At 41.9% G+C, this 16,547-nt stretch overlaps 1 protein-coding gene across 21 annotated transcripts in view; it reads right to left on the bottom strand.

Moving 5' to 3' along the window:
* EVI5 (ecotropic viral integration site 5) overlaps positions 1–16,547 on the bottom strand; it is a 133,947-nt gene that overhangs the window by 2,515 nt on the left and 114,885 nt on the right. For 3 of the 21 annotated variants that reach the window (XM_043520518.1, XM_043520512.1, XM_043520510.1), the window contains one exon: positions 1,664–1,673. The exons of the other annotated variants lie outside the window; for them this stretch is intronic. Coding sequence is in view for 1 of the 3 variants with exons in the window: in XM_043520510.1 (XP_043376445.1) it covers positions 1,664–1,673 (10 nt within the window). In the remaining 2 variants the exon portion in view is untranslated. The remainder of the gene's footprint in view (positions 1–1,663; positions 1,674–16,547) is intronic. 21 annotated transcript variants of the gene reach the window in all.

Genomic DNA, 16,547 nt, shown 5'->3' with positions numbered 1-16,547 from the left:
AAAAAATCTGAAAAATAGATTTTATCCTGCAAAGTTTAGCTTCACATCTTGGGGCTGCCATTCTGGATTCACTTCTTTGAGCAATGAAAACTGTTTTGGAAGCTTGAAGTCCCACAGCCTATTTGAACTTGTTAAAAATGTGAATATTGCTATTTGACCCTAAATGCCCTGAAGTGAAATGTCAGTGCACTAACCTACTGCAAAACCTGGAGTTTTCCCACAATAGAATAAAAAATAGCAAGTTTTAATTGTAGAACAGAAAACATTCCAATACAATTTGTTGGTTTTTAACTGAAGAAAATAAAAAATAATCTGAATTGTACTATCATCGAATTTCATTCTTTTCTAGAAATGAGCGATTGTTAGAAAACTGAAACCCTTAAAACAGCTACCGTTCAAGAGATAACTTTAAGGGTATCGCTGTCCAAAATTCAAGGCAGTGCATAACATCAGTGCAAAAGGAGAGCTTAGATACTTACTACTCAGTAGGCTTACGAGCTATAGGTCAGTAGATGCTCGTTACCAAAGCAAACATTGTACGGATTCTCTAGTCCTTCCCTTCGCCCAGTGATTTGCTACGGACTGAAGGCTTGCTTGGTATGTGTAAAATTTAAAATTCAGCATGACAAGCCTGTGCCCTGAGGGGATAAGATGCCACAGTAGCTGGTACCAATTTAAGAACCTAAATGGATAGTACCTTTTAATTTGAGGATCTACAGAACGATAAAGCTCTTTATAAGTTGTAGTGAACCGAGGTGCAGCACATCTGACAGGTAAGCCATATTCTCTAGTTTATAATTTGGGAAAATAAAACCAATAGAAATTAAGCAATTTGTCACGGTCATGAAGTCCAGGCAAGAGCCAGAAATTAAACCTAGGTTTTCCAGTCCCATCTGTGACCATAAGATCACTTCCTCTGGGAGGAAAAAGGGTTAGCCCTTCAAGGACAGCCCAGATTGAGTAGGGGCTGGAGTTACATCCCTGGGGCACGGCACAGCTGTTGACAGGCAGTGAAGCCCTTCTTTGTGAGGGAGGTCACCATTGGTTAAATCCCAGTCCAGTCTTTCCATTGGTTAAATCCCAGTCTTTCAAGTGCTGTGATTGGCTTTTCTGCCCATAAAAACGTTAACAGGCCTCATTTTTCATCTCTATCCTCTGTTCCATTTCTAGAAGACTGTGTAGTTGCTTCATGCGGTGGTTCTGTGGGGGCTCTGGCCTGATCAGGCTTGGGAATACAAGAGGTCTGGTAGACCCACAAACATTAGGAGGGAGGCCTTTAATAGTTTTCGGTGACGGTAGCTTTACTCACACTTTCATGGCTGCCTAGAAAGGCTGCCTTTAGGAGATCAAAGCTGTAGCCACATGACCAAAAAAAAAAAAAAAAAAGACCGTCTCCACCTTTGCCTCCTCTGTGCCATTCACAAAGCCAGTTGCATCAAGAACAGAACTTCAGTAGTTGACAGTATTTGCTTAAATAAGCCTTTTCATGTAAGAAGCCAGGAATTAGAAACATTTTGAAAACAGAATGCATGCTTAGAGTTTATGATTATAAACACTGTCAAAGGCTAATGGAACTTGCATTTATGAATTCAGAGTAGTTTGAGAGAAGACAGGCATGTATTAACAACAATCGTGTCACTGGACTTTGGCAATACACTCTTACCTGAAGCTGACTGCCTCATCAAGCCATGCATGAAGGGAAGAGACAGCAAAGAGATTTTCAGGTTTTAGTACAATTCAGTTTTTCCATATTAAAGGTAGCAAAATGAAGGGTGCGGACATAAGCGCTCACACAGATCATATTTTTAAGATACCTCCTTTATATCCGTTTGAAGCTATTAAGGAAACATCTCTAAACAACATTAGAATGTCAGCCTACAGTAAATTTTAAAGGAAAAGATGCAATGAAAAAATGCTAATTAATATTCTGATACTGGTAAAATTGTGATAGAGATTATGGCACAGAAGGGAGGCAGTCATTTCTGTTTCTTTTGAAGACTTTAGAAACCACAGTTCTAAAGCAGTCACGAACTGTACTTCATGTTAGACATAAAAACGTTTGCCTAGAAGAGTCAAGTCACTCAGTAGTGATTACTAATACCGTTCTATAGTCTGGAAATTGGATCAAAGCATGGGCACTCTTGATTCCAGGTAGGAAAACAGATTATTCATATTAAATCCATATGGGGAAAAAAAATCAATACTGGATTATGCAAATCTTATTACAACAGGAACAGTATGAAGAAATCAAAGCCCTTTTTTGTTCTGGACCTGAGTAAGATTTCCTGATTATAAAACAGACATGAGTCAAAAGAAAACTAAAATATGACTGAAACTATATGCTAACCACTACATCTAATTAGAGCAGAGATCGTCATTAACACTGTAAGTGAATATCATAAGAGAATCTAACAGAAAGCTACCATCTTAACAGCCTCATGAGTCAGATTTAGGAGTTTTAAAAAAAAAAAAAATCAGATTCCATTCCATTTTTTCAGTGGAAAAAAAAAATCAGGCAGTTAAGTAAAAATGTAAGAGCTGTCAAGTTAAATGCTATTTAAGTTAAGCATCAGTAAAAGCAACTTAATCTGAACAAACAAAATTTAAGTTTCCTTAGCTCTAATTTCCCATGGCGTTTAGTGGGTTCTGAATTCTTAGTCCTCATCAGGATCATGACTGTTGGCCTCTGCTCCCTGCTGAAAGTAAAATACTCTTTAAGATGGCAGTCCCAACCTAGAGACGGTCACTAAAGAGATACTGAAACAGTGTCAGCTCTCTATAAAAAGCCTCAACAACTCCTTTACTATACCTATTCTTTAAATAAAGATTTAATCAAAGGAAATTATGACATAACATGGTACCTTAAACTGTCAACAGGGAAACAGACTTAAGTCTCAATTAAAAACTGAAGTTCTTCTCTGTCATAAATATAAGGGAAGGGTAACCACGTTTCTGTGTACAGTGCTATAAAATCCCTTCTGGCCAGAGGCAAAACCCTTTCACCTCTAAAGGGTTAAGAAGTTACGGTAACCTCGCTGGCACCTGACCCAAAATGACCAATGAGTGGACAAGTTACTTTAAAATCTGGAGTTGGGGAGCGGGGGGGAGGACAAAGGGATCGGTCCGTCTGTGTGATGCTTTTGCTGGGAACAGATCAGGAATGCAGCCTTACAACTCCTGTAAAGTTAGTAAGTAATCTAGCTAGAACATGCGTTAGATTTTCTTTTGTTTAACGGCCGGTAAAATAAGCGTGTCTTTTTGTAACTTAAGGTTTTGCCTAGAGGGATTCTCTACGTTTTGAATCTGATTACCCTGTAAGGTTATTACCATTCTGATTTTACAGAGGTGATTCTTTTACCTTTTCTTTAATTAAAATTCTTCTTCTAAGAACCTGATTGATTTTTCATTGTTCTTAAGATCCAAGGGTTTGGGTCTCTGTTCACCTGTACCAATTGGTGAGGATTCTTATCAAGCCTTCCCCAGGAAAGGGGGTGTAGGGCTTGGGGGGATATTTTGGGGGAAGACGTCTCCAAGTGGGCTCTTTCCCTGTTCTTTGTTTAAAATGCTTGGTGGCAGCAGCATACGGTTCAAGGACAGGGCAAAGTTTGTACCTTGGGGAAGTTTTTAACCTAAGCTGGTAGGAATAAGCTTAGGGGGTCTTTCATGCAGGTCACCACGTCTGTACCCTAAAAGTTCAGAGTGGGGAAGGAATCTTGACATGGTGGCAGAGCGGTGGGATCATTTTGAACCAGAAGCACAGCAGGATTTTAAAAGGTTTTGTAAAATGTGATTGCAGCTGTAGATTGGGTCTGCCTGGGGGACAGAGCAGCAGGTATAACAAAAGAATTTTTCTGTAGGCTGAGAACAGCTATCAGAGGAAAAAGGTATCGGGTTACAGCACAGCAAAATTTTACACGCCAGGTTTTTTTTGTTTTCGTTTTCTTTCTAACTCTCAAGTGTAAAGTTGTTAAAAACAGAGAGGTTAGGATAACAGATTGCAATATTCAACAGAAGCTGGAATTAGCCAGATTTGAGGCTGAAGAAAGACAAAAGGAACATGAAAGATGGGTAGAACTCAGACAGATGGAAATGGAGGCCAAAGAAAAAAGAAAAAGAAATGGAGGCTGCCCATAGGAGAGCTATGGAGGCCAAAGAAAAAAATGAAGGCAAAGGAAAAAGAGAGGAAGCATGCACTGGAGATGGAGAAGGCAAAGGCTGATGCAGAATATATCGAATAACCCTAACAATCCTTCCCCAACAATCCACAAATGCAAGTGACTATGTCCACAGTATGATGAATCCAGTGATATTGCTGAATATGTTCCTCACCTTTGAGAGACTGTGCACACTCCATCAAATTCCTGAAACTCACAAGATGACCACATTAGTCTCAAAATTGACTGGAAGAGCTCTGGACATATTCAATAAGATGCCTATTGAGAAGGCTTCTGACTATGGTAAATTTAAGGATTTGCTTTTAAAACAATTTCAAGTTACACCTGAAACTTACAGAGTAAGATTTAGAGCCCTTAAGAGAGGGCCTGGACTAAGAAATGTGGCTTACATAAACCAGATGAAGTATCTGTTAGATAAATGGGTCAGAGGAAGGGGTGTAACTAGCTTTGAAGGAGTGTGTGATTTGATGACTCAGGAACAATTCCTGAATATGACCAATGATGATATAAAACAGCGTTTATGGGACAAGAAAATGGACTCAGCAGAAACTCTTGCTTCTTATGCTGATCAATATGAGCAATCCCAGACCGCCAGAGAGGCGGGGCAAACCAGAACAAAACGGGTGGAGGGAAGAGAGAGGAACAACTCTGGTCACAGTTGGAGCAGATAACAGAAGGGACAACATCAGACCACACCCTACTACCGGGTGCAGCCCAAGGCCCCAACTACACCTGAAGGAACACTCCAGACACCTTATCGTCCCACCACACCATTCTCCAGCAACCCACCTCATCCCAGTAACCAGTCAGCTGGGCGACGTTTTAAATGTAACGAGCCAGGGCATGTAAAGGCCAACTGCCCCAAGAACCCCAACAGATTACAGTTCATTGCACCGGAATCACACCAGAGGTCCTCAGGACCAGATATCTACCAGATACCCTCGGAGCAGAGGGAAACTGAGTGTGGGCGGAAAGAAGAAGGTCACCGCGTGGAGGGACACCGGAGCGCAAGCGTCGGCTATCCATACTTCCTTAGTGGACCCCAATTTAATCGACCCAGAGGTCCAAGTGATGATTCAACCCTTCAAGTCACACTCTTTTGACATGCCTACAACCAAGTTGCCTGTCCAGTACAAGGGCTCGTCAGGAACGTGGACTTTTGCAGTCTATGATGATTATCCCATCCCTACGCTGTTGGGGGAAGACTTGGCCAATCACGTGAAGCTAGCCAAGAGGGTGGGAATGGTCACCCGCAGGCAGGCTAAGCAAGTTGTGACACCTAGCTCTGTTCCGGAAAGTTCTACCAGGACCCGGTCACAGGTACTGGAACCGGACCCCATGCCAACGTCTGCAACAGCAGTAGTGGATCCAGTCACAGAGACCCAGACAGAGCCAGTCTCAGAACCGGAACCAGCGGAACAACCAGCACCAGAACCATTGCCAGCACTGAATCCAGTACTTGCAACCCTAACACCAGAGGGCCCCACTGAACCTGCACTGGCAGCAGCAGATAACCCTACACAAGAGGCTCAGCCGGAGCCTGAACCGCAACATAATGCACCAGCGGAGAGCGGTACACAATCAACAGAAACAACCCCATCACCTGCATCGCTTCAAGAGGGACCAAGCCCCAGCCCACAATCCAATGAGGAACTGATGTCTCCAGCATCAAGGGAACAGTTCCAGACCGAACAGGAAGCAGATGAAAGCCTCCAGAGAGCTTGGACGGCGGCATGGAGCAATCCACCACTTCTCAGCTCTTCTAATTGATCCAGGTTTATTGTAGAAAGAGGACTTTTATACAAGGAAACTCTTTCTGGTGGACACCAGGAAGACTGGCATCCTCAGAGACAGTTGGTAATTCCAACTAAGTACCGGGTAAAGGTATTAAGCTTAGCCCACGATCCTCCTAGTGGCCATGCTGGGGTGAACAGAACCAAAGACCATTTGGGAAAGTCGTTCCACTGGGAGAGAAAGGGCAAGGATGTTTCTACTTATGTCCGGTCTTGTGAGGTGTGCCAAAGAGTGGGAAAACCCCAAGACCAGGTCAAAGCCCCTCTCCAGCCACTCCCCATCATTGAGGTTCCATTTCAGCGAGTAGCTGTGGATATTCTGGGTCCTTTTCCGAAAAGGGCACCCAGAGGAAAGCAGTACATACTGACTTTCATGGATTTTGCCACCTGATGGCCAGAAGCAGTAGCTCTAACCACCACCAGGGCTAAAAGTGTGAGCCAGGCATTAACAGACATTTCTGCCAGGGTAGGTTGGCCCTCCGACATCCTTACAGATGCAGGAACTAATTTCCTGGCAGGAACTATGGAAAGCCTTTGGGAAGCTCATGGGGGTGAACCACTTGGTTGCCACCCCTTACCACCATCAAACAAATGGCCTGGTGGAGAAGTTTAATGGAACTCTGGAGGCCATGATATGTAAATTTGTAAATGAGCACTCCAGTGATTGAGACCTAGTATTGCAGCAGTTGCTCTTTGCCTACAGAGCTGTACCACATCCCAGTTTAGGGTTTTCACCATTTGAACTTGTATATGGCCACAAGGTTAAGGGGCCATTATAGTTGCTGAAGCAGCAATGGGAGGGGTTTACCACTTTTCCAGGAACTAACATTCTACAAAACACTAACCAACTAACCAACCTACAAAACACCCTCTGAACCTCTTTAGTTCTTGCTAAAGAAAGCCTAAAAGATGCTCAAAAAGAGCAAAAAGCCTGGTTTGATAAACACGGCAGAGAGCATTCCTTCAAAGTTGGGGACATGGTCTTAAAGGTGCTCCAGGCCCATAAAATGGGAGCATTGTGGGAAGGGCCATTCACAGTCCAAGAGCACCTGGGAGCTGTTAATTATCTCAGAGCATCCCCCACCTCCAACCGAAAGCCTAAGGTGTACCATATTAATTCTCTAAAGCCCTTTTATTCCAGAGAATTAAAGGTTTGTCAGTTTACTGCCCAGGGAGAGGGCAGTACGCTGAGTGGCCTGAAGGTGTCTACTGTGAAGGGAAAATTGATGGTGGCGTGGAAAAGGTGAACTTCTCCATGACCCTTGGGTATATGCAGTGACAGCAGATCAAGGAGCTGTGAACTAGCTACGTGCAGACTTTCTCAGCCACCCCAGGACTGACTGAACAGGCATACCACTCCATTGACACAGGTAATGCTCACCCAATTAGAGCCCAACCTTACTGGGTGTCTCCTCAAGCTAAAACTGCTACAGAACGGGAGATCCAGGATATGCTACAGATGGGTGTAATCAGCCCATCTGGCAGTGTATGGGCATCTCCAGTGGTTCTAGTTCCCAAACCAAATGGGGAGATAAGTATTTGCGTGGACTACCATAAGCAAAATGCTGTAAACTCGCCTAGACAACTATCCAATGCCACGCACAGATAAACTATTGGAGAACTATTGGACGGGCCCAGTTCATCTCTACTTTGGACTTAACCAAGGGGTACTGGCAGGGACTGCTAGATGAATCCACCAAGGAAAGGTCAGCCTTCGCCACGCATGTCAGGCTGCATGAATTTAATGTGCTCCCTTTTGGGCCGCAGAATGCACCCGCCACCTTCCAAAAACTTGTACATGGTCTCCTAGTGGGATTGGGAGAACATGCAGTTGCCTACCTTGACGATGTGGCCATATTTTCGGATTCCTGGGCAGAACATCTACAAAAAGTCTTCAAGCGCATGAGGGATGCAGGACTAACTGTTAAAGCTAAGAAGTGTCAAACAGGCCTAAACAGAGTGACTTACCTTTGACACCAGATGGGTCAAGGAACTATCAACCCCCTACAGGCCAAAGTGGATGCTATCCAAAAGTGGCCTGTCCCAAAGTCAAAGAAACAGGTCCAATCCTTCTTAGGCTTGGCTGGATATTACAGGCGATTTGTACCGCAATACAGCCAAACTGACGCCCCACTGACAGACCTAATCAAAAAGGAACAGCCAAATGCAGTTCAGTGCACTGAAGAGTGTCAGAAGGCCTTTAACCAGCTTAAAGTGACACTCATGTCTGACCCTGTGCTAAGGGTCCCAGACTTTGACAAACTGTTCCTAGTAACCACAGATGTATCTGAACGTGATGTGGGAGCAGTCTTAATGCAGGAAGGACTGAATCAGGAGTTCCATCCTGTCATGTTTCTCAGCAAGAAGCTGTCTGAGAGGGAAAGCCACTGGTCAATCAGTGAAAAGGAATGTTATGGCGTTGTCTACGCTCTGGAAAAGCTACGCCCATACTTTTGAGGATGGTGTTTCCACCTGCAAACTGACCATGTTGCGCTACAGTGGCTTCATACTGCCAAGGGAAATAACAAAAAACTTATTCGGTGGAGTTTAGCTCTCCAAGATTTTGATTTCGACATGCACCACATTTCAGGAGCTTCTAACAAAGTGGCTGATGCACTCTCCAGTGAAAGTTTCCCAGAATCAACTGGTCCAAATCATCCTTAAGATGTGGGAAATATTGTTAGTCTTTATACAGTTAGTAGTATATTTAGAGATACCAGACAGAAATCCATCTTCTCCAACCCATCCTAATCCAAGTCTCCAATATTGCAACCAGTATAGGTAAGCCAGGCAAGGCGGATTAATTTATCTTTTGTTATGTGAATTTTCCCTGTGTTGAGGGAGGTTTATTCCTGTTTTCTGTAACTTTAAGGTTTTGCCCAGAGGGGGATCCTCTGTGTTTTGAATCTGAATACCCTGTAAAGTATTTTCCATCCTGATTTTACAGAGATTATTTTTACCTCTTTTTTTTTTTTAAATAAAATCCTTCTTTTAAGAACCTGACTGATTTTTCCATTGTTCCAAGATCAAGGGGTTTGGGTCTTTGATTATTTTGTAACCAATTGGTTAGGATATTATTCTCAAGCCTCTCCAGGAAAGGGTGTGTGTAGGGCTTGGGGGGATATTTTGGGGGGGAGATGTCTCCAAGTAGTCTCTTTCCCTGTTCTTTGTTTAAAATGCTTGGTGGTGGCAGCATACTATCCAAGGACAAGGCAAAGTTTGTACCTTGGGGAAGTTTTTAACCTAAGCTAGTAAGAATAAGCTTAGGGGGTCTTTCATGCGGGTCCCCACATCTGTACCCTAGAGTTCAGAGTGGGGAAGGAACCTTGACAGCCCCACACACTCAAACCACCACAACCTGAACTCTGCAGCAGGAGAGACTATAGATTGCTGATATTCATGTCTGCAACTATGAGATTTTGTCTATCACCTAAAACAGGTCTTCACAAATATGGGCAGTCATAATACTACGGTCCAAATGGGGTTCAATTCAATTCCCTATGTATTCCACGGCAAATTTAGTTTCTACGTATGTCAAGAAAACTAGGTTTGCCTTCTGTCACTGATCTTAGGGAGATAACTTTCAAATAAGATTGGCTGTTGCTCTTTGAGGTTCGAAAAGGCAGAAGCATATTAGTAATTAACATAATTGATAATTATAGTAAAATGATTGCTTGGAAGTTAACAGGCAATCACTTTAATAGGACATCTTTCATTTTTACAGTAATTTGCAGGGCAATTTTCATTCAAATGCAGGATCAAATGCAAAAAATCAAGGGCAGATGTTTGAGGAGAGCTGTACAACCAATCCTTAAATCAAGACACTCCATAAATGAACCCAGAAATGCATATTGCACCTCTCCTTTATTAACCGACTTTCCATGTAAAGATACCAAATGAACAAATACTTTTAATACCAATTTAAAGGAAATTGTACAGTACTTTGATTCACTGCAAATACTACATGCTTGCAACTATATTGGACAGAGTTCAGGTTGTGGTTTTTATTTCAGTGACTGCATTTCCTGTTTAACTTACTTTTTAAGTTAATATTAGCAGCTGCATCCTCAAGCCAGGATATTATGCCAGGAACTTTAACTTTAATCTTAAAGTTTGTGAGAATTTACTTAGTTTTTAAGGTGGTCCCTGGGTCTGTGGGACAGGAGCCTTGTTCTTGTGAACTCCAGATGGTCCACAAGGAAGGGGACCCTATCAAGCTGATCATAGGAGATGCTAAAGCAAGGGAATGTCCCCTTACTCTGCTTGCCACAGTCTCCTACTAACCATGGTCCTGAAGCACTGTTCTGTGGAGAGAGTCCTAATATACCAGACTCTCTAACGTCTGCAAGACAAGAGTGCTGTTCCTGCAAATGTTTAGGTCCTCAGGATCAGTGCTCCTTTCTCTCACAGATTTGGAGAGCAGCTGCCCTCCTGTCCATTCCTAGTGTTTGAAGTACTAGAGATCTCTTTCCAAGTTTGAAGGACTGGAGATCTCTTCCTGCCCCACAAGAAGGGCAGATATGGTTGGTAGAAGGATTGGGGAAGGGTGTCAGTAGAACCGGGGAAGAGCCTGCCTGCTGCTCCCCAGTCCCCATAGAGAGGTTTGTGGGAATGAAGACTCCTTCCCTATCTGCTCTACAGGAAAGCAGATTTCCCTAAGGAAGTAACAACCCTAGTAAGGCTTATGGGAACTCTGGGTGACTCAGAAATGCCCAGGGAGCTAAAGGGTTAGGAGAATTTGGTGTCAAATGAGCTTTTTATGACTGGAGGCTCATCAGCCCCTCTTACCAAAGAATCTGTAGGGTTTTCCCCTTCTGCTGACTTCAGAAGTCCACACGAACGGGAGAGGGAGATGTGGCCCCCCAATATTGTCCCACTACTCGCTTCTTGCTTTCTCCAATGCCCTACCTAGTCCCAGATTTTAAATCTGGGGAAAATTAGACGGCCTGTAAGCAATTGAGGTCTGCCTTGAGTAGAGATCCCCAATGAGCCTTAGATCTCTGCTGGAGGAGTCCAACAACATAGGTGACAGCTCTAACTATGTGTCATTTTCAAACACATCCAAAAAACCTAGTAGCTCTATTGTTAGGGTGTCCTTAAGGAACAATTTTGAGTCTCTTCAAATTTTTTACAAAAATTCTGTTTTAGCCCATGATCTAACTTACTTATTGAGGATATGATGGTTTTTATAGCAGGGACTAACACTGGGCTTACAATACAAACTCTGTTATACCCTAAATATGGAGTACAGTTGTGCTGTTGCTCCATACAGTTTGTCCTTTACTACTTCCTGTTCAGGTCTGAACAGCCTCTTTCCTATCCAGAAACTTAAAACAAGTTGTTTTATACAAACATTAGTAATTTGTATAGAATTCTCTGCATGTTGCTGGAGAACTGAAAAGAGATAGCGGCACCACAAAAAGCTAAAACTGGCAATTTTCCCAGCTGTCAGTTGATGGGGGAGGAGATGCGGAATAAAAGAAGTGAAAACCTATATTTGTAATGCATAAAAAAAATGCAAAAGATAAAATACACAAAAACCAAAAGACTGACCAAGTAAAATATCTGGGGAAACTGAGGTAGCCATGACATCTCATAATAGAGCAGTAAAAAGGACAAAATAATTTCCCCACCCCACCCCAGTAATTAGCCTTAAACAAAATAAAAATCTTCACCTCATCCCATTTAACTTTATCTACATTTATATTCTGCAGCACTAGGATTTTTTTCCCTAGCACATGCTCAGATTCCAGCTATGGGATTATCTATAGCTGACACCATGAACAGTAATTGTAGCTTTTTAAAAAGGGAAAACTGCAATGCAACACATTAAAATTTTAATCACAGTATCTAATTAAAGAGTAGAATGAGTCAGTAAGCGTGTCTAAAAGCAAAAAAGCAAACTAGAAGCTGCTGCTTTGACAATCTGATACATAGGTATTGTAGGTTAAAGACAGGAAATGCCCTGATCATGCATACTAATGCTGTGCAGCAAGAGACTGTCAAAACTTGTTTTCAAAACTTTTTGGGGTTAACAGTGAATAATACAGCACTAGACACTGTTATAAAAATACAGCTAAGGCATAAATGACATTTCTTGTCTCTTGTAAGTATTAAAATGCTGAACTGCATTTTTTTGTGTGTCTTAAACTTACTTCCTAGCAGAGGGCTCAGTCTGATCTATCAGTGAAACGGAAGTTCTCATTGACCCCCATTTACACTAGCCTTTAAATAGAGTTCGGCAGTAAGATTTGAACATGAGCTCAGCTTAGCTTTTTGGCTGGTTAGTGTGGCCAGAGCCAAGTAATTTAAAGAGTGCATTCGGGCCCAAATTAGTACATTTGAAAAGTTAATTGGAACTAAAGGCTGGCATTCTTGGAGTGAGAACCCAGCATCATCCACTATGAAGGAAATATTCAGTGACAGGCATTTCTAAACAAACAAACAATGAACATTCGTTTTAAGAGATATTTAGTAAATAGAACTAACTAAACAACTAGGTACTGCCCTTTATTAATGGGAAGTACAGATAGTTATCTACTAGCATATTCTATTTGAGGATTTTATAATGCCACTATCACCATAGTACCCAGGCACCTTCCACCTAAAACATATTAGCAGTTATAGAATCAGAAATGTAGGGCTGGAAGGGACCTCAAGAAGTCAGTCCATTCCCCTCCCCTCACATGGAACCAAGACCAGCCCTCACAGGTGTTTGTCTAACCTATTCTGAAATACCTCCAATGACTAGCATGCTACAACCTACCTTAATGAATACAGTTTCTAAAGGACTTCATAAGGTGTCTGGCTGTTCTCCTCTTTTGGGGTACAAAATGGTTTTTGGGGTAGAGTTTGATGGGGGGGGAAGTGGCAAGGGGCAGATAGAAAGTGCTAGCATTGTGTCATTCTCATTATGTCAGAAAGTCTCCCCCCACCCCAAAAAGAGGAAGGCTTTACAGTATTTCCTAAAGGTGGAAAGACTCTGGATTTGTTTAATTCTTTCAGGAAGTTTGTCCCATAGCCAGATCCCCTTGACTAACTCTACTGTGTTCCTAGCACTCCCATGTTTCATGCTGGGCTTAGTGATCTGTACTGCCCCAGAGGAACACAACTGTCTTGTTGGTTCATACAATGAAATTCAGTTTTTCATGTACCTGGGGCTTGATCCATTAATTGCTTTGGCAGTTAGCACAAAAAAACAACTCTGAACTGGCAACAAACTGAATGGCAGCCAGTATGACACTAGAGCTTGAGTTGCTATGAACACATCAAGCCCATAACATGGAGGCAACAGACCTTCTGTAGCAGCTGGAGCCTGTGCACTATTTCCACATTCAGCTTCCTATCAACATGACAGGTTCTCTTTAAAAATGCAAAGATGCTCTGGATTGAGTTAATTTCAGTTTACTTGTGAACAGCAGGAGTGAAAAGGGTAACAGTGATAATGGAACTGCAACCATGATGAATGGTAAAGATATGCAGTTAACCCCTTAGGCCTGTGATTACCAGTGTGATAACCATTGCTAACTGCTCAATTCTCCAATTTCTGAGGGATGATCCAAAAAGTAATTTTCTTTTCTAAACTACTAATTTGAAACAAATGCATAGTGTTAACAGTGGCACACAAACTGAAATACTAATGCAAATGAACTTTGCTGACCATATCACTAGATGGTTCAAACCATAGCAACAAGTCATAAGCGAACAGCAAAACAGTAGCAACAAGTTTCCAGGATTGAGTCATTTCAGGCTTATTTTTATAGCACCTATTTAGTACATTTGGCCTTTTCATTTTGTATTCTCAGGTTCTGGAAATTGTAGTCTTGCAATAAAGAATGCTTTCCAGTGGCTGTACAGATGATGGCAGGAATCATGCAATTGTTTGTAAATTAATTAAAACCATGACATTTTATGTAAATTTTAATGCATTAAAAAAAAAATCTCATCTCCAGTTGCCTTCTAGTTTTGTATTTCAGATTGTTCTGCATTTGTTTTTACAACTATGAATAAGAGATTTTTTTTTTTTTTTTTTTTATAGAAAGTGGTTTTTACAGCTTTATCTGTTATCAAGAGCCCAAAGGAAACAAGATGCTAACTGTGTGCTCTGTATCAGCTTTACCAAAGCTTAGGCTGCTGTATTGTAAACGTGACAAAGATTAAAACTAGCGACAAATGTTCAGACCAGAAGGTTTCCAGTGAATCAGAACAGGAAACCAATAAAGCGATCAATGGGAGGTCATGACCTCTTGATCACTGCACTACATGGCTGAAAACTATGGTTTTGATCTACTGCCATATAATCCAATTAAACTTTGAAATTCTATAGCAAATATGTGATTGAAATAGTAGCAAAACAGTGTTGAGAAAGATGTACTTTACTTTTAAGCTGCCCCTATTCATAAAAAAGTATCTGGTCATTATAAACCAAATTTAGTTAATTAATTTTCCTAAAATCTGGAAAATTTGTTGTAATAGAACAATGATTTTTTTAAAAAAGTTTTCAGCTGATCTAGCCCTGGGAAGGTGCTATGAACTAACTAGGTGGAAGGAAAATTCCCAGAATCTTTTTCTACGAAAGGTTCTAATGCAAGTGTTTATTTGAAGTAAGGAAATGGCAACAAAAATATTTTAGAACACTGATCACACTGCAAGTACCTGTGACACTTTGGCCAGGGAACTATCTACACATCTCTACTCCCCTCTTCCCGATAGCTGGCACCTATAAATAAAATTACTGAAACCTCAAGCATTAACCAGAAGGTACTGGTTTGCACAGAGGCTGAGTACATACATATTATGGGCATAGATTACAAGAAGCAACCACTTCACACTTTTGCTGTCTTTTTAAAGCCAGAGTTGACCCTGTATTCTTAAATTGGCTAGGACACAATTGCTTCCTACCCCAAATAAGGATTCTACCCATCATTGTCATATCACTATGATAAGGGCCAGTCAGACTTTTAGGAGGGTAATTGAGAGGATTCTTTGGGATAGGGAAGTGAGCATGCATCATTCAGTGGTGTGCAGCCTCACTGCCCTCAGCTTTTTGTTAAAGTGGAGCCCTGCTGTTGGTGCTGGGACATGTACGGTTGCCAACATCCCACGTATGTTTTACAAGGAAAATTGCTCAAATAAACTAAGGTAACTGGGCCTACTAAGGCCTCAGTTACTGGAAGGTTGTGTACATTCTGGTGAATTGTAAACACTTTGATCCCTGCCACAACCCCGATGAAAAGTGGAAGTTCACCTTTTTAAAAAACAAAAACAAAAAACCCAAACACCCCTGCCCACCCCTACTTCTCCCCCTCACCTCCAAGAAAATTCATGCAGAAAGTTTAGGTGACTTCACGAAGGCAAAAAGCAATCAGTATTAATGGTAGTATTAAAATGCAGGACTCTCACATTCTTAGACCTATGCTTAGTTCACAAGACCATGTAGCTTCATGCCAATGAGGTCCTTTATTTGTGATCAGAGGCCACAGTGGCTATTTATGGGAGATGGCTCAGTTGCGGAGGGATTTTAGAGCGGCCCTAATGATAGCAGCAGCCTCAGCAGTACCACTCTCTACTGAGCTATACACACACAGGAGTCTGTTGTAAAAACTGGGGAGTGGAAAGCTCACAACTGGAGTAGGCCTAATTGGTGAAAAGTGGATAAAGGTTCATAAGTTGTCCCAATGGACTGTTACATAGAATTGTTTAAAAAAAATGCAAAAAAGAAACAGACTGACTTAATTTAAACAAAGATCTACTGATAACACTCAAGGAGCGAGTTATGTCATATTTGGTAAACAGGAGGAGTGTGGAACCAAAATTGAGGCTTAATTAGTGGACAAAATCATGCAAGGATTGGCTATTCTGCTCATCACCCTTTAGTGGTCCTTAAAGAGAGACTCTGAGGGGGAAAAGGGGCAGGATCACCACCATTACTACAGGCCCAGCAGAAGCATTTCTCATTATGACACCCAGATCTCGGCACACCACTGGCAATACCCGACCATCAGTGCTGCAAGGACCGCAGCCAGATGCATGCAAGATCCTGCTCGGTCTTCTCCCTTGTCCTCCTTTCCACCCTTCCCCTGCCACTATTTTCCTCTGGTCCCATCTCTGATGGCTTTTCACTTGATCCTGATATCAACTGTAGTAATAGCAGCAGCATAACAAGATGAGAAAGCGCAGCTAGCTCTGTTCAGCCTTAGAAGAATCAATGAAGGATAGGAACCTGACCAGACCAACCAAACATTGCTTCTAACTAGGGAGATGAAGCAGGGTCCAGAAGAATAGCAGTCATGGACAACCTGCCAACCCAAAGCATCCTTCCATGATGGAATAGCTCAAAATCAACAAAACATTTCCCCCATATTTTACTATTCTCTCTTCCCCCCAACTTTTGGTGTTTGTTCTGTTGACAGTAGAGAAGTTACTAATCAATCATTCCCAACTCAAAACTGTACAGAACAAATCCTTTCTTCCTCACCAAGGACTGCTTGACTGAATCAGAGACTAACCAATATTCCACTCTAAAAAGAGACTGATTGGTAATAAACAAAATCTTACTCAATTTCCATTTCAGTGCTTT

Source organism: Dermochelys coriacea, chromosome 8, assembly GCF_009764565.3.
Source record: "Dermochelys coriacea isolate rDerCor1 chromosome 8, rDerCor1.pri.v4, whole genome shotgun sequence".
In the NCBI taxonomy this organism is placed as follows: Eukaryota; Metazoa; Chordata; order Testudines; family Dermochelyidae; genus Dermochelys; species Dermochelys coriacea.
Note: the sequence above shows the minus strand (reverse complement) of the source record. Positions and strands in the feature narration are given on the sequence as shown.